At 39.5% G+C, this 15,886-nt stretch overlaps 1 protein-coding gene across 28 annotated transcripts in view; it reads right to left on the minus strand.

The window, feature by feature from the left end:
- Nucleotides 1-15,886, minus strand: part of HERC1 (HECT and RLD domain containing E3 ubiquitin protein ligase family member 1) — a 285,017-nt gene that overhangs the window by 147,045 nt on the left and 122,086 nt on the right. For all 28 annotated transcript variants that reach the window (XR_010151727.1, XM_054667631.2, XM_054667632.1 and 25 more), the window contains exons 3-5: nt 8,702-8,797; nt 2,769-2,963; nt 1,037-1,348 (exon numbers count right to left, since the gene is read on the minus strand). Coding sequence is in view for 27 of the 28 variants with exons in the window: in XM_054667631.2 (XP_054523606.1) it covers nt 1,037-1,348; nt 2,769-2,963; nt 8,702-8,797 (603 nt within the window). In the remaining variant the exon portion in view is untranslated. The remainder of the gene's footprint in view (nt 1-1,036; nt 1,349-2,768; nt 2,964-8,701; nt 8,798-15,886) is intronic.

A 15,886-nucleotide genomic window follows, 5' to 3' on the forward strand; every position in this document is an offset into this window, starting at 1 on the left:
AGACTTCACAGATACTAATATTCACAACCCATCCAGGAATTTCCAGGTACAGTTGTGGAGGCTGTGTTCAGGCCAAGGATGACTGGCTAAGAGTTCAAGTAAGTGCTGAAATACATGCCTGTAATCCCAGCACTTTGGGAGGCCAAGGCAGGCAGATTGTTTGAGCTCAGGAGTTCGAATTCAGCCTGGGCAACATGGCAAAACCCTGTTTCTTTTAAAAAATATGAAAATTAGCCAGGTATGGTGGCGCATGTCTATAGTCCCAGCTACTCAGAAAGCTGAGTTGGGAGGACCACCTGAGCCCCAGGAAATCAAGGATGCAGTGGGCTGAGATAGCACCACTGCACTCCGGCCTGGGTGACAAAGTGAGAACCTAACAAAAAAAGAAAGAAAGAAAAGAGAGGAAGGGAGAGGAGGGGAGATTAATAAAAAGAGAAGATATGAGCTCAGTTTCTTATGGTTCCAATTATTTGTGTGGGTCCTTGGCAATTACTTAGGTACTCTAAATGCCTCCTCATTCAGGTCTCTATTAAGATGCCACCTCTTCTAAGAGCACTCTCTGACCTACCTCATTACCTAATACCACACCTGCCCAAGGTAATCTTTATTGCTCATTTTTTTCTTTAATATTATCTGAAATTATTGTATAGGCTTGTTAACTTATTATCTCTATCCTGAAGACTAAAGGATTAAAGTAGAGACCTTATCTGTCTTGTTCACTGCTACAAGTCTAATGCCTAAAATACTGCCTGACACTTCAAAAGTGCTAAATGTTTGTTAAATGAATGACTCTCAGTTTGCTTATCTGTGAAATAGGGATAATAACTACCTTACAAGAATAATTATAAGAATATAAAAATTAAAATTCAATAATGTATACAAAGGTGTTCTGTAAACTGTAAAGCAGATATACAAAAGATTAAGCCAAAGGGTTGAAGGGGCAACTGCAGAAAGAACACATCAAAATCTGAACGACATTGTCAATTACAACACCAATGCATCTAATTATTTTTATAACCAAAAAGAATGCACATACCTTTCCTTGTAGAGGTCCCTGAATAAGCTTGGGATATTTCTGTGTTGAACTATTTCCATGCCCCAGTTTCCCATAATCACCATCTCCCCAACTGAAGACTTCTCCTTCTGTCGTAAAGGCTAAAGTGTGACCATCAGATCCTTTAGAAGATGAAACCTTTTTAATGGATCTGTGAGGCTCGAATGTTAACTTTTTTAAAGTTGACTGATTATTGGAGTCTCCAAGGCCCAGTCTCCCATAGCTGCCTTTCCCGCAAGCTCTAACAGAGCCATCCGTAGAAATGACAAAAGTGCAGTACTGTCCAGCTTCAATCTATAAACAAAGAATCATGAATATAAAATACTTCTGTGAGTATCAAAGTATAATATTTAAGGCTGGTTTTATCAAAGAGCCTCAAAGGAAGTCTTTTAGCAGAATACGGCATGATTCTCCAGAGAGATTATACAGAAATTTAAGAGAACATGAATGGCCTTTTCATGCTCACAACTTTGTTGCTGAGTTCAAATTCTTCATGTATATGTTATCTTTCCAGGTTATTGTCCAGGTTATGATTGAATGAAACAACAAAGTAAAACGCTTAATATCCTCTTCTAACTGAGAATGGCAAGACATAAAGTTTTCCTTCCTATAAATTCCTTAGGGTACATTATGGCAAGAACCATATAAAATGTATTCTAAACCTATTTGAAAAAAATACATTTTAATGAAAGTAATAATCAAATAGAAAGTTCTAGCTGGGCTACAAATGTAAAAAAAAAAAGTGATCATAAAATGAAATGCCAATCTAGCAAAAAGAAATTCCAGGTTTTTTTTTTTTTTTTTTTTTTTTGAGACAGAGTCTCGCTCTGTCACCTGGGCTACAGTGCAGTGGTGCAATTGTGTTTCACTATAACCTCCACTTACCAGGTTCAAGCAATTCCTGCCTCAGCCCCCTGAGTAGATGAGATTATAGGCACGCGCCATCATGCCTGGCTAATTTTTGTAAATAATTTTAGTAGAGACAGGGTTTCACCATGTTGGTCAAGCTAGTCTCGAACTCATGACCTCAAATGATCCACCCGCCTTGGCCTCCCAAAGTGCTGGGATTATAGGTGTTAGCCACCATACCGGGCCTTTATTTACTTTTACTTGCCATTTGTGGTGAACATAACGGTAAAGTCTGTTGCTATTCTTAACACTTTTTAAAAGTCGAGATCCCAATTTAGTTATTTGAAAGTTGGAAATGCTGTCAGGGATACTGGGGACTAAAAATGTATTTTTTATTTATTTATTTATTTATTTATTTTGAGACGGAGCCTCACTCTGTCACCCAGGCTGGAATGCAGTGGCGTGTTCTCGGCTCACTGCAACCTCCACCTCCCAGGTTCAAGCTATTCTTCTGCCTCAGCCTCCCGAGTAGCTGGGACTACAGGCATGCGCCACCATGCCTGGCTAATTTTTGTATTTTTAGTAGAGATGGGGTTTCACCATATTGGCCAGGCTGGTCGCGAACTCCTGACCTCGTGATCCACCTGCCTCAGCCTCCCAAAGTGCTGGGATTACAGGCGTGAGCCACTGCGCCCAGCAAAAATGTATTTTTCTATTAAAATGAAAAAACTAATGCAGTATATAAACCAGAAATAACCATCGATAATTTTCACTCATTTAAAAAATACTCAATATTATTTAATGCAAATAAGCATGAATATACACCAGATTATCTACCAGTCTGTAAGCTATTTAGAAAACTTACGGTCTGTGCATCAGAGAAACTAGGAGCCAGTTTGGGTTGCAGTATTTTCTCCTGTGTACCTTCTACCAACTGATGGCTGCTATTGCTCCCCCAAACATAAACCTCACAGGTTTCGGAGACAATGGGAGCATCACCAGTCTGAATGCTATCTGGGCTAGCACATGTTCTCGAATAATCAGAAGCCATTCTGCAAACCTATTAAAAATTTAAAATATGCAACAAATAGTCAAGACAGTTTTAGTCTGGGCATTTTTTATACATATCCTCTGAAATTACTGTTGCCTTTCCTTCCAACACTCTCAAATGCTCAAAGAACCTATTAAATAAAGATAACTAGACTATTTACTCATATGGAATAAACCACTAAAAGACGCTAATAAAGTGGCAAAAGTGGGAAACGGGAGACACACAATCCTTTAGCTAAACATTTTATTACTGCATACAAAACACTAAAGAAAAACAAAGCTTAAGAAATAAAGTAGAAAAAATCACCATAGATAATCTTAACACCTTAGTACAATAAATTTTACCTTTTAAATATATGTCCTTCCAGAATTGTTCATATACAAATTCTTTAACACAGTCACCACAGAGGATACATAAAAGTGACAAATTGCACAAAAGAGTCATGCAAATCCATGCCTACCTAGTCTTCATGATTGAATAGATAATATTCCATCTAGTAAAAAACATCACAATGTACTCAACCACTTCCCCACCCCCAACTTTTTTTTTAAATAGATGGGGTCTCACTATCTTACACAGACTAGACTCAAACTCCTGGGTTCAAGCAATCCTCCCACCTCAGCCCCCCAAGTAGCTGAGATTACAGGCACGCAAGTAATCATACCTGGCTCCACTTTCCTTTAATAGGGCATTTAGAGTCTATTTATTTGTTATATAGGCCATTTTTAAGGATATAGTTGTTACTATACTTTTTATTACTTCCTTAGTAGAGAACCTCAGAAATGGGACTCGAAATTCAAAAAAAGACAAGAATCCTATGATTCTTGAAACATACTATACCAAACTGCATTCCAAAATGGTGCTATTAATACATCACCAGTAATGTATGAAAGAAGGCTGTTCTAAAAACAGCGAAGGCACAAAGCAATTAACATTCACACGTATATCTGAATATATAAAATAAAAATCATGGCTTATTTACCATTTCTGTAGAATATAATGGTAAAGTCTGTTGCCATTCATAAGCCTTTTTAAAACACCAGGCTGCCTGCCAAAAGCATAGGACCCAGAGTGGCCATCCCAGTACCAATGTCACTGAATCCATACTCATAGTAAGTATCATGCTTTTAAATTTTTTGGCAAACATAAATGAGGAAAAAGGAAGATGCCCTTATCTTAACTTCACATTTCTTTATTGTTAGCAAAACTAAAGTTTTTCCATCTATTTGTTTACTATATTTTGTGACGTGAACTTCTGTTCACTTATTTATTAGAACTTAATAGATTTTTAAATTGACTTGTATGAACTCAATACAATAAAGATATTAACTGACTACAGTGACTATCAATTTGTTTTCTGCCTTTCAGTTTTTTGGTTTTGCTGAATCAAGCAAAACGATAAAAGAAATTTAAGAAGTCAACATATTAGTTTGCTAGCACATGAAATGGGAGAGGATAGGGTCATCTTGGTCAGATACTTTAAATAGTATCCAAAACAATAGAATAATATGTGTGTTAACAAATATTTTCCAGTGAACAAGAGGACAGTATCTGAGGACAGCTGCCAGTCCCTAATAAAAGGTCTGGAATTTTGCTGGAGATAAAGGAGGATAGTGGGGCCAAGAGAGTCAGAACTGCTCATCTACAGGTCTATCACAGCCAGTGTGGTGGCTCATGCCTCTTGATACTGGCCAGTCAGGATTCCTTTCCAGGACAAAGCCCCTACACTGAGAAAAACTACTGGGGGCAGAAAAAAAATTGAACTGGATAGGGACAACAGAAAGGAAAGATGGAAAGGAAAGAGAATACCAAGACAAAAGTTGGGAAGGGGAACAAACTGGAAAACCACTTTTTTTTAACATTACACACAAAAAAAAGAGGGAGGGAGTCTATGGAGTTTAAAAAGCCATCTTAAATCCCACCTCATTCTAAGAGTTCAGGAAAACTAATCCTACGTAGAAATAAGCAACAGAAAAGTATTGAGGTCAAATCCCATATGAAGTTATTATAAAGTTGCAGTGAGCCAAGATCATGCCACTGTACTCCAGCCCGAGCAGCAGAGACACCATCCAAAAAAAAAAAAAAAAAAAAGACACAAAGGAAAAACAGAAATCTGAATTACAAACCCTCAAAAATGAGGTAACATAACTCAAGAATTAGAAATAAGAGAAAAAAATCATTTTGGAACTGAAGACTAAACTAGAAGAAACCCAAAAGTAAATAAATACAGTAGATAATGCCCTAAGAGTAATGAAAGACAAAAAGCATTTTTAGAAATTAAAAAATTTAAAAAGACAAAGTATTCAAGAAAAACTGACAAATATAAAATCAGGCAAAGATCCAACATGCACATAATAGAAATCCCTAAAGAACAGAACCCAATCAAAGGAATAAAAATAAGAAACTGTAATTTAGGGACATTTTCCTGAAATAAAAAAGATTTGAAACTACATATTGAATTATCACATCTCTAAGAATATCAACCCAGAATGAATAATATCAAGACATATTCTATAGTAAAATTACTGATCTTTAAAGAGAAAAAAAAATCCTTTGGGCTTCTCAGCAAATATGCATGGCTCACATAGGAAAGAAAATCAGATTACCTTTGGACTTTGACAGTAACAGTTTATGCCAGAAGAGAATGGAGTAACATATTTAAGATAGACAAGAAGAAAAGAAAATGTGAACTAAAGAAAAGATGAACTAAAGATTATTATCAACACTGACATTCAAGAATAAAGAGCACAGCAATTATCAACATGCAAAAACTCAGAAATCTTGTTCTGATGAGTCTTTATTGAGAAATCTACTAGAGAATGACCCTCAAACTATCAAAAAGAATAGACACTGACACAGAGACTAGTATTGAGCATTAAATAAGTAATCATTTGTAGAACTAATACTAAATGAAGGTTAAAACACAGAGACAGGCTGGGCGCCATGGCTCACGTCTGTAATACCAGTACTTTGGGAGCTCGAGGTAGAAGGATCGCTTGAGCTCAGGAGTTTAAGACCAGTCTGGGCAACCATAGCAATACCTCATCTCTACTAAAAATAAAAATAAAAAAATTAGCCAGGTGTGATGGCACATGCCTGTAGTCCCAGCTACTTGGGAGGCCGAGGCTGGAAGATCACTTGAGCCCAGGAGATAGAAGCTGCAGGGCACTATGATCACACCACTGCACACTCTAGCCTGGGCAACAGAGCAAGACTGTCTCAAAAAAAAAAAAAAAATGCAGAGAGTATGTAATAACTATATGCCCTATATAGATGTAATACAATTATTAAAAAACAGGGAAAGCATACTTTAGAAATTAATTTTTTCAGTAATCATACAGCAGTAGTTATTTGTCTTATTTTAGGACTGCTGTTTATGTGTCTGTATGTGTAACATGTAATTAAAACAAATGAGTAATAATGGCATATTCTAATTCTCATCCTTGTATCTTTGGGAATCAGCAATCTTAGTTTAAAAGGAAGAAGATATAAATGTAAAGGTTAAGTAAAAATTCTATAGCTGTGAATTTGAAAGTATCAGTATGAACTCATTAGGTATCTTAGCTTTAAATACACATGTATACACATCCTAGCTCTGTCTACTATGAATATAAAAGCCTAGAAATAAGACCAACTCAGTAGCAGTAAGCATTTCTAGCACCCTGATTGTGGTCTTGAAATATCATTTTCCAATAAAAGAAACCAGGACTTTTTTCAGAAAACTAGCTAGATGATTCCAGATTGGGGGCAAGAAATGTGTAAGATCAGCCAGAAACAATGAAACATATCAGAAAGCAAGGAGGCTATAAAAGATTATGAGGCTTATGTTAAAATAACTTAGGAGCCACCCTGAACAGACTAATAGCCAAAAATGAAACAATATGACCTTCACTGCAGATAATAATTCAATGTGCTGAAACTCAAATAGGCTTAAATCTGTGGGTTCATAATGATTTTTTATTTATTTATTTATTGAGATGAAGTTTTGGTCTTATTGCCCAGGCTGGAGAGCAGTGGCATGATCTCTACTGACTGTAACCTCCACCTCCCGGGTTCAAGCAATTCTCCTGCCTCAGCCTCCTGAGTAGCTGGGATTACAGACGTCTGCCACCCCACCCGGCTAATTTTTTGTATTTTTTAATAGAGACGAGGTTTCACCATATTGGCCAGGCTGGTCTCGAACTCCTGACCTCAGGTAATCCACCCGCCTCGGCCTCCCAAAGTGCTGGGATTACAGGTGTGAGCCACTGCACCCAGCCCATGATATTTTTTAAATGAAGTTAATTGGCCAAGTTTGGAGGATGGTAGGAAGACAATTCATTAAATTGAAAACTGGTAAATAAAGAGCAGAGAGAAAGAATCAAGCATTTATTCTGCTCTTCCTATATAAACCGTAGCAGAGTAATCAGTCAATAAGGGAATCTCTTCACAAAAATATTGCAACTAATTGTTGGGAAAAAGCTGAGTGTTGCGAGGGAAACTGAGGCAGGGCTTGCATAATATCCTCTCGAATGTGTCTAGACTTGCTGGCTCCTTGCTTCTAGCTCTCCTAGGCTCCTATTCCCATTATCTCAAGTAGCAGAACATGTTCCATATAAATGCTAAACCATCACAGCTGTAGACCATGTGCCTGCCCTTTTGACCTCCACATTCTCACCACCTATTTCTTTGTTGGATTACCAATAAATACCGTGGGGTCCCAGAGCTCAGGGCCTTTGTGGGCTCCACAATAGCGATGGCCCCCTGGTGTCCCACCTTTCTCTCTCAAACTGTCTTTTTCTCAATCCTTTGAATCCACCGGACTTTGTCACCCCCACGACGTGGTGTTGGGTCTGATCACCCCAACACTAATAAAAAGAAATGATAGAATTAGAATATCATATTTTTGCAACCAAGCACAAAAGAATTAATATAGTCATTAAGCATCAAGGGCTAATACCACAAAGAGACAACCAGATAGAACCTAATGGAAGAATACATGTATACAGCCTTGCTAAAGACATAACACCTGAGACTGATCAAGCCTCTGGATCCAGCTGCCAATTTATAGGAAATACAGAGGATAAAGAAACATACGGAACTGCATCATGAGTAATCTATCAGTAAAACCCAGACTGTGGGAAATGCTACAGCCTAGAAAGCCTAGATTCCTGAACAAACATATTGAAGGAAAAGAAAAATGGAGGAGGGAACCTAGAGATTAAAATATTTAAAAGACTTTCCTTTTTTTTTTTTTTTTAATGGGCAAGACTATAGTGTCTAAGGATGCACATCTGGTTGACAGAACTATAAAGAAATGCAAGGAAGTGGTCAAAGTCACAATAGTGGTTACTTTGGGGAGGAGAAAAGAGGTTATGACAAGGCTGTGAAAGGGCTTCTGCAATGACTAAGAAAATTCTCTCTTTACCTAGGTACATATTAGAAGGGTATTTATTTTATAATAATTCATTAAGCAATATATGTGTACGTTTTTCTATGTGTTTTACTTAATACAACATTTTTTCAATTAAAGTTACCAGCACATAATTCAAAAATCAAAATAAATGAAAGGGTATACATTGAAAAATATGTCTCCTACTCACCCCACCCCCACCCTAGATACCCCAGTTCCTCTCTCTAGAGGTAACAACTGGTGCCTCTTCCTTTTGTAGCTTTTCCAGAGAAAATGGATTATTTTTAAGGGATAAATACATGCCATAGCATTTTAACACAAAGTTGTTAATACAAAAGCCATGATTATTACGTACCTCTTCAAAGAGACATAACGCTGCCTCGTAAAGGGAGCACAAACCATCTGATGTTCTGGTTGGTTCTCTCCACTGACTCCGATCAGCAGATGAACCCTATAATTAAAACATTGTGGGACACAGTGTAGGAAGGGGAGAGACATATGCATTAAAATTACTTAAAACAGTCTACAAAAACAACACCTATTTGAAGACCTGTTTATATAATTATGTGCACTGAAACCAAATCCTAACTTTAGGTCATGAAACTAACTTTTGCAAGGAAGTTTTATTAAACGAGCTGGCTACTGCATCACATGATAAATTAAGTGCCAATCCCTCACTGATTACCTTATTAAAAAGTGATTTATTCCAAGGGACACAGGGCTCTAGAAACAATCAAGGAAGTGGAATTCTGCCAGTTACACACTCTTTGGGTGACCAGTATCCAGAAAATGTGGTCTCAGGAAATACTCCCCATGGGTATATTGCCCACCTTCCTTCCACCTGACAGAATATAGCCAGCTTTAGTAATGACTTGACCAAAGCAGCAGAAAGTCTGTCCCTCCCTTCTTAGTTTCACCACAACCAAGGTCCCAGTGTTACAGTGTTACAACCCCCACCACCAGGTATGTCAGGTGACCATCAAGTGATGGTCAGGCAGTGGTTAACTGTCTCTCTAAAACAATAATTGATTGTGGCCAGCACCAGGGAAAGGCAGTCTCCCAACAGACAGAAAAAAACCCTGAAACTTGTGATCAGCAACTTGCTAATAAGATCTCAGGAGCTGGGTGAGTGGGATCAAGCATGCACATTAAGAGGCAAAATGGAGGAGTTTAACTGGTATATGACCTTCTAGGGTCCTGCTCTGTTGCCAAGGCTGGAATTCAGTGGCAAAGATTATTGCTGTGAAAAGGAAATAAAACCTTGAGACTCCAATTCACCCTGACAAAAGAAAAAAATTAAGCTGACGGCTGACTTATGCAAGAAGCTGCCTTTCCTTTTGTTCCGAAGCAGATAGCTACAGATGAAAGGGTGAATATCCTCACAGGTAACTACTCTATGTTCACCTTATCTTATATAAAATGCCTATCTACTGAGCACCAGAGAAATACATAATTCCACTATTCTGCTCCTTTTCTCTTGCAATTTGTGGATTCAGTAATATGACCATACCCTCCTTTGTTCTCCTCCAGCCTGCTTACCCCCTTTAAACAGTGAAGCCCTCAATATCACCTTTGGAAAAAGGCACAGATCTGTGTAAACCAAAAATAAAATTCAAAGGCCCCCAGCAACCATCTGAATGGACTCCCTCCTATGGGAGGGCACTCTAAAATTTAACCTGAAGAACTGATTCAGGCCAGGACGGGAAGTGGGAGATCAGACATGCCTCATTATATCCATCCAGCATTAACATCAATACAGACCTTAAGTCTAAAAAGAAACATTTACAGTCTATTCTCTCTAAGCCTGCTACTTGGAGGCTTCATCTGCATGATAAAACCTACCTCTCCCACAACTCCTTATTGTAACCCACACATTCCTTTCTACTCTTTCAACGAACGGCCAATCAGAATATGTTTAAATCTACCTATGACCTGGAAGCCCCCCGACCTCGAGTTACCCCATCCTTTCAGATCAAACCAATAAGATCTTACATGTACTGATTGATATATTATGTCTCCCTAAAATGTATAAAAGCAAGCTGTACCCCAACCGCCTTGGGCACCTGCCACCAGGACCTCCTGAGGCTGTCACAGGCATGTCCTTAACCTTGGCAAAATAAACTTTATTTTATTTTTTTGAGACCGTTTCGCTCTTGTCACCCAGGCTGGAGTGCAATGGCTTTCTAAACTGATAGAGAAAGATCAATTTCTTGTCTCAGACACTTCTTGGTTTACACTCATCTCCCAGGCATTGTCCTTAACCTTGACAAAATAAACCTAAATTGATTTGCAACCTGTCTCAGATAGTTTTTGGTTTACATAACTCACTATAGCCTCAACCTCCTGGGCTCAAGTGATCCTCCCACCTCAGGATCTATTAATAAAGCTTATTATTAAGGCTTATTAACTATTAGTAAATATTAAAATGTATTTATACTATTAATATAATCATATAGGTCAAACATTAACTTCATCAATATTAATCTGATTAATTTGATTAATACTAATTTATGTTATATTATATATTAGTAATTAATTAAAATTAATATCATTAAAAGCATATTAGCCAGGCACAGTGGCTCACACCTGTAATCCCAGCATTTTGGGAGGCCGAGGTGGGCAGATCACTTGAGGTCAGGAGTTCAAGACCAGCCTGGCCAACATGGTAAAACCTTGTCTCTACTAAAAATACAAAAATTCTCAAGGTATGGTGGCATGTGCCTGTAATCCTAGATACTTGAGAGGCTGAGGCAGGAAAATCGCTTGAACCCAGGAGGCGGAGGTTGCAGATCGCACCACTGCACTCCAGCCTAGGTGACAGAATGAGACTCCGTCTCAAAATAAAAAACAGCACATTAATAAAGCTTATTAACTATTAATGAAGCTTACTTAGAATTTTTTAAGTTTCGTAATACACTAAAGGTTAGGGGTTTTTTTGTTTTGTTTTGTTTTTGAGATGGAGCTTCACTCTTGTTGCCCAGGCTGGAGTGCAATGGCACAATCTCGGCTCACTATAACCTCTACCTCCCAGTTTCAAGTAATTATCCTGCCTCAGTCTCCCGAGTAGCTGGGATTACAGGCATGAGCCACATTGCCCAGCTGATTTTGTATTTTTAGCAGAGACGAGGTTTCTCCATGTTGGTTCAGGCTGGTCTCAAACTCCCAGCCCCAGGTGATCTGCCCACCTGGACCTCCCAAAGTGCTGGGATTACAGGCGTGAGCCACCATGCCCAGCCTACACTAAAGTTTTATAGGTTTTTCATTTGTTTTTTTTTGAAATGGAGTCTTGCTCTGTTGCCCAGGCTGGAGTGCAGTAGCGCAGTCTCGGCTCACTGCAACCTCCACCTTCCAGGTTTAAGCAATTCCCCTGCCTCAGCCTCCCAAGTAGCTGGATTACAAGCGCACGCCACCATGCTCAGCTAATTTTTTTGTATTTTTAGTAGAGACAGGGTTTCACCATGTTGGCCACACTGGTCTCGAACTACTGACCTCAGGCAATCCACCCGCCTCAGCATCCCAAAGTGCTGGGATTACAGGCGTGAGCCACCGCGCCTGGCCTACAGGTTTTAAGTTGCTCTATATATTCATCTGTCCTCTTTCTATTCCATCAGGTAAATAAAACAATGGTGAAATTTTCATCAATCTGTATCTACTGGGCAGATAAACAGTAAATAATACTTTTAAATAAAAACAGCAAATATCCCCAGCACTTTGGGAGGCCGAGGCGGGTGGATCATCTGAGGTCAGGAGTTGGAGACCAGCCTGACCATGCTGAAACCCCATCTCTATTAAAAATACAAAAAATTAGCCGGGCGTGGTGGCGGGCACCTGTAGTCCCAGCTACCGGGGAGGCTGGGGCAGGAGAATCACTTGAACCCAGGAGGCGGAGGTTGCAGTCAGCCGAGATCGCCCCACTGCACTCCAGCCTGGGAAACAAGAGCGAGGCTCCGTCTCAAAAACAAAACAAAACAGCAAATATCTTGCTACCCTCAAATCAATGAAATGTCAATCACTTTGGAGAGTTCTCCGAAGAGCTGAGTATTACATGGCAGAACTTTTTTGTCATCTAACAAGTTCCCCCTCTGCCTTCAAAAGCTGCTATCATGAAGTCCATGTGAATGACTTTCACACCACTCTCCTCACCCCAGCAAAGCTGCAGAGAAGTTTAATCTTCAGTCTCTTCATACAGCTTCCTTTTCTCCAAGATCTTTATAAATTTACTATGTAAAGCTTCCTGTTGTCATAGTCTCCGTTATCGCCCCACCCCATTAATAATCATTATTAATTATTCTCTTCAGCTGTTCCAAATCCCTCACTTCTCAGATAGCTTTCAATAACTATGATAGCTAATCAGAGCCTTCCAATCATAGTACATTGCTCATCGTCTTCAGATCTCTGATTCTATTTGACTGTTTCTCTTATTGCTGGGTCATCTGCTATTAACCTGCTGCTGCCAAGTCAGTTTTTCTTTTTAATTATTTAGGATGTTGCTTCTCAAATTTCAATGTTGACACGAATTACCTGGTGATCTTGTTAAAATACTGATCCTAATCAGTAAGTATAGAAGAAGCCTAAGATTCTGCATTTCTAACAAATGTAGGTGATGCCAGTGCTATTGTCTGTGGCTCACACTTTGAGTAGTAAGGCTTCAGAGTCCAGACTCAGGTATGGAATCATATCAGAAGCTAAGTGTTTAAAAGTAACTAGTCCCTAGACATACAATGTGTTGCTACAACAACAAATACTTGGTTGCAACCTCTCCAAATTCCCTAGTTAGCTGTGAAGCATTTCTGAGAAAAATCGCAATTGTGATCTGTGGCTTCGTTATCTAAAAGCCAACTCTAGTGATCACCAAAACAAAAACAGGTAAGGAGTAGACTGATGTACCTTTCTAGGAGCTGGCACCAGGGCCATCATGATCCCTCTTTTATGCCTTTCTACAGTATGGAGAAAAATGCTGAAAACAGCATAAAGTTTTTAGTGATAAACTTGGGTTTAAATCTAGGCTCCATCCCTTACTGGCTCTTACTGAAAGGGTCTCATCCTGAGATGGGAATGATGCCCACAACATTTAGAGCTGTTACATAATTAACTGGAATTATGTGTAAAACATGCTTAGCACAGTTCCCACTACATAGTAAGATCTCAAAACTGATAGCAATAATTATTATTTTGCATTATGTATATATATTGAGAAAGAAGAGAAAATACTGGGAGCCTTTAATAAATTACTGCCAAATTTAACAATCCCAAACCAACAAAATATCCTACAAACACTGTAATGACTGTTGTTAATTTCTCACCAAAAAAGTCAGTATTTAAGGATAAGTCTACTCCAGCTTCAGTCAGTTACGATTGAAGACACACCTAAAACTCATTCTACACAGGCCGGGCACAGTGGTTCACGCCTGTAATCCCAGCACTTTGGGAGGCCTATGCAGGTGGATCACCTGAGGTCAGGAGTTCAAAACCAGCCTGGCCAACATGGCAAAACCCCGTCTCTACTAAAAAATACAAAAATCAGCCAGGTGTGGTGGCGGGCGCCTGTAATCCCAGCTACTCATGAGGCTGAGGCAGGGAGAACTGCTTGAACCTGGGAGGCGGGAGCTGCAGTGAGCCGAGATCTTGCCACTGCACTCCAGACTGGGTGACAGAGTGAGACTCTGTTTCCAAAAAAAAACAGGGCTAAAGCTGGGCATTTTTAGAGAAAATAAATTTTGAAAAATATAGCCCATTAAATGTATAACTTCATTTGTTCACATTCTCAACATGATAGAAAGTTCAATGGTCCAAAAATAAAGTCGAAATTAAAATAAATTTTGGGGCCCGGTGTGGTGGCTCACGCCTGTAATCTCAGCACTTTCGGAGACTAAGGCAGGCAGATCATCTGAGGTCAGGAGTTCGTGACCAGCCTGGCCAACATGGTGAAGCCCCATCTCTACTAAAAATTTTAAAAAATTAGCCAGTCATGGTGGCGGGGACCTGTAATCCCAGCTACTTGGGAAGCTGAGGCAGGAGAATCGCTTGAACCCGGGAGGTGGAAGTTGCAGTGAGCCAAGATTATGCCACTGCACTCCAGCCTGGGCATCAGAGCAAGACTCTCTGTCTTAAAAAATAAAAAAAATAAATGTTTTTGTTTCACAGGTCTTTAGTTACCTTCCTCTTATCTACCATACAAAATGACAATTTTTTTCCCCTCACATTTGTCTGCTTAAGATATTCAAAGACATAAGATTAGATGGAGTATATTTCCTTCCGTTCTGGCTGTTTTTACTCAAAATTGCTTCAATAACTCCACATTACATATGGGATCAAGTCCCCAAAGCCTATAGCATGGGATACAGGGCCCTGCCTAGCTTGCAGCCTCAATCTCATCTCATTCCATTCCATACATCCTGGGGCTTGCTCTCCCCACACCTCAATCGCTTTGTGAGCCTCTCATCTGAAAACTTCTCCAGCTCCCCTGACACACACACCTCACAATTGCTGGCAAAACCCTCCTACTTTTCAACTAACCTCAGGGGTACTTCCTCCGTAAGACATTTTCTGTCCCTTTGCCTCCCGCCCTCTTCTTTCATCCCATCATCTCCTCCCAGTACAGACTTCTACTATAGCCCATTATCATTAATTTGAAATGTCTGTGCATCCCTCTTTCATTACACTGTGGGCTGTCTAAAGACATGGATGCTACAAAGCTTATTCATCTTTTTAACCCAGTGCCTAGCAGTATCTGGCACACTATGCACAGTAAACACCTAGTGGCATCAAAGGTCAATGGCGTACATATGGTTATTTTTTATAATTTGAAGATGTACACTGAGATTACTTCCCTATTCTCATATAAGTTAATGAATATATTGTGTGTTCCCACCAAATTCATTACATATGTGTGGGCAGCAGAGATTAAGAATCACACAAGTAAATACAATTTACCGATTGAACTTATTTTTGTTAGGTCTTGTACCAGATACTCAATAGATGGTTATGTGTCTCTCCCTCTAACTTATAGCTGGGAGATAAGTTCTGGCCCAGTTACTCAAGGATAGAGAAATTCAGGACAGGGAGGATCAGGTCAGGTTGGGGTCTAGTGTATCAGAAGAGGCTCTACAAACTTCCTAGTTCTCATACAACAGTAAAGTGTAAGAAACATGGGTTCTAGGCTGGGCACGGTGGCTTACGCCTATAATCCCAGCACTGTGGAAGGCCGAGGCAGGTAGATCACCTGAGGTTAGGGGTTCGAGACCAGCCTAGCCAACATGGTGAAACCCCGTCTCTACTAAAAATACAAAAATTAGCCAGGCATGATAGCGAGCGCCTGTAAACCCAGCTACTGGGGAGGCTGAGGCACGAGAATAGCTTGAACCCAGGAGGCAGAGGTTGCAGTGAGCCAAGTTCACACCATTGCACTCCAGCCTGGGCGGCAGAGCAAGACTCTACCTCAAAAAAAAAAGAAAAGAAAAGAAACACGGGTTCTGGAGACCAAAAACATCAGATACTATCACTGACTGTGCAAGAAGAAATAACAAATATATAATTCAGT

This window comes from Pan troglodytes, chromosome 16 (genome assembly GCF_028858775.2).
Source record: "Pan troglodytes isolate AG18354 chromosome 16, NHGRI_mPanTro3-v2.0_pri, whole genome shotgun sequence".
Taxonomy (NCBI): domain Eukaryota; kingdom Metazoa; phylum Chordata; class Mammalia; order Primates; family Hominidae; genus Pan; species Pan troglodytes.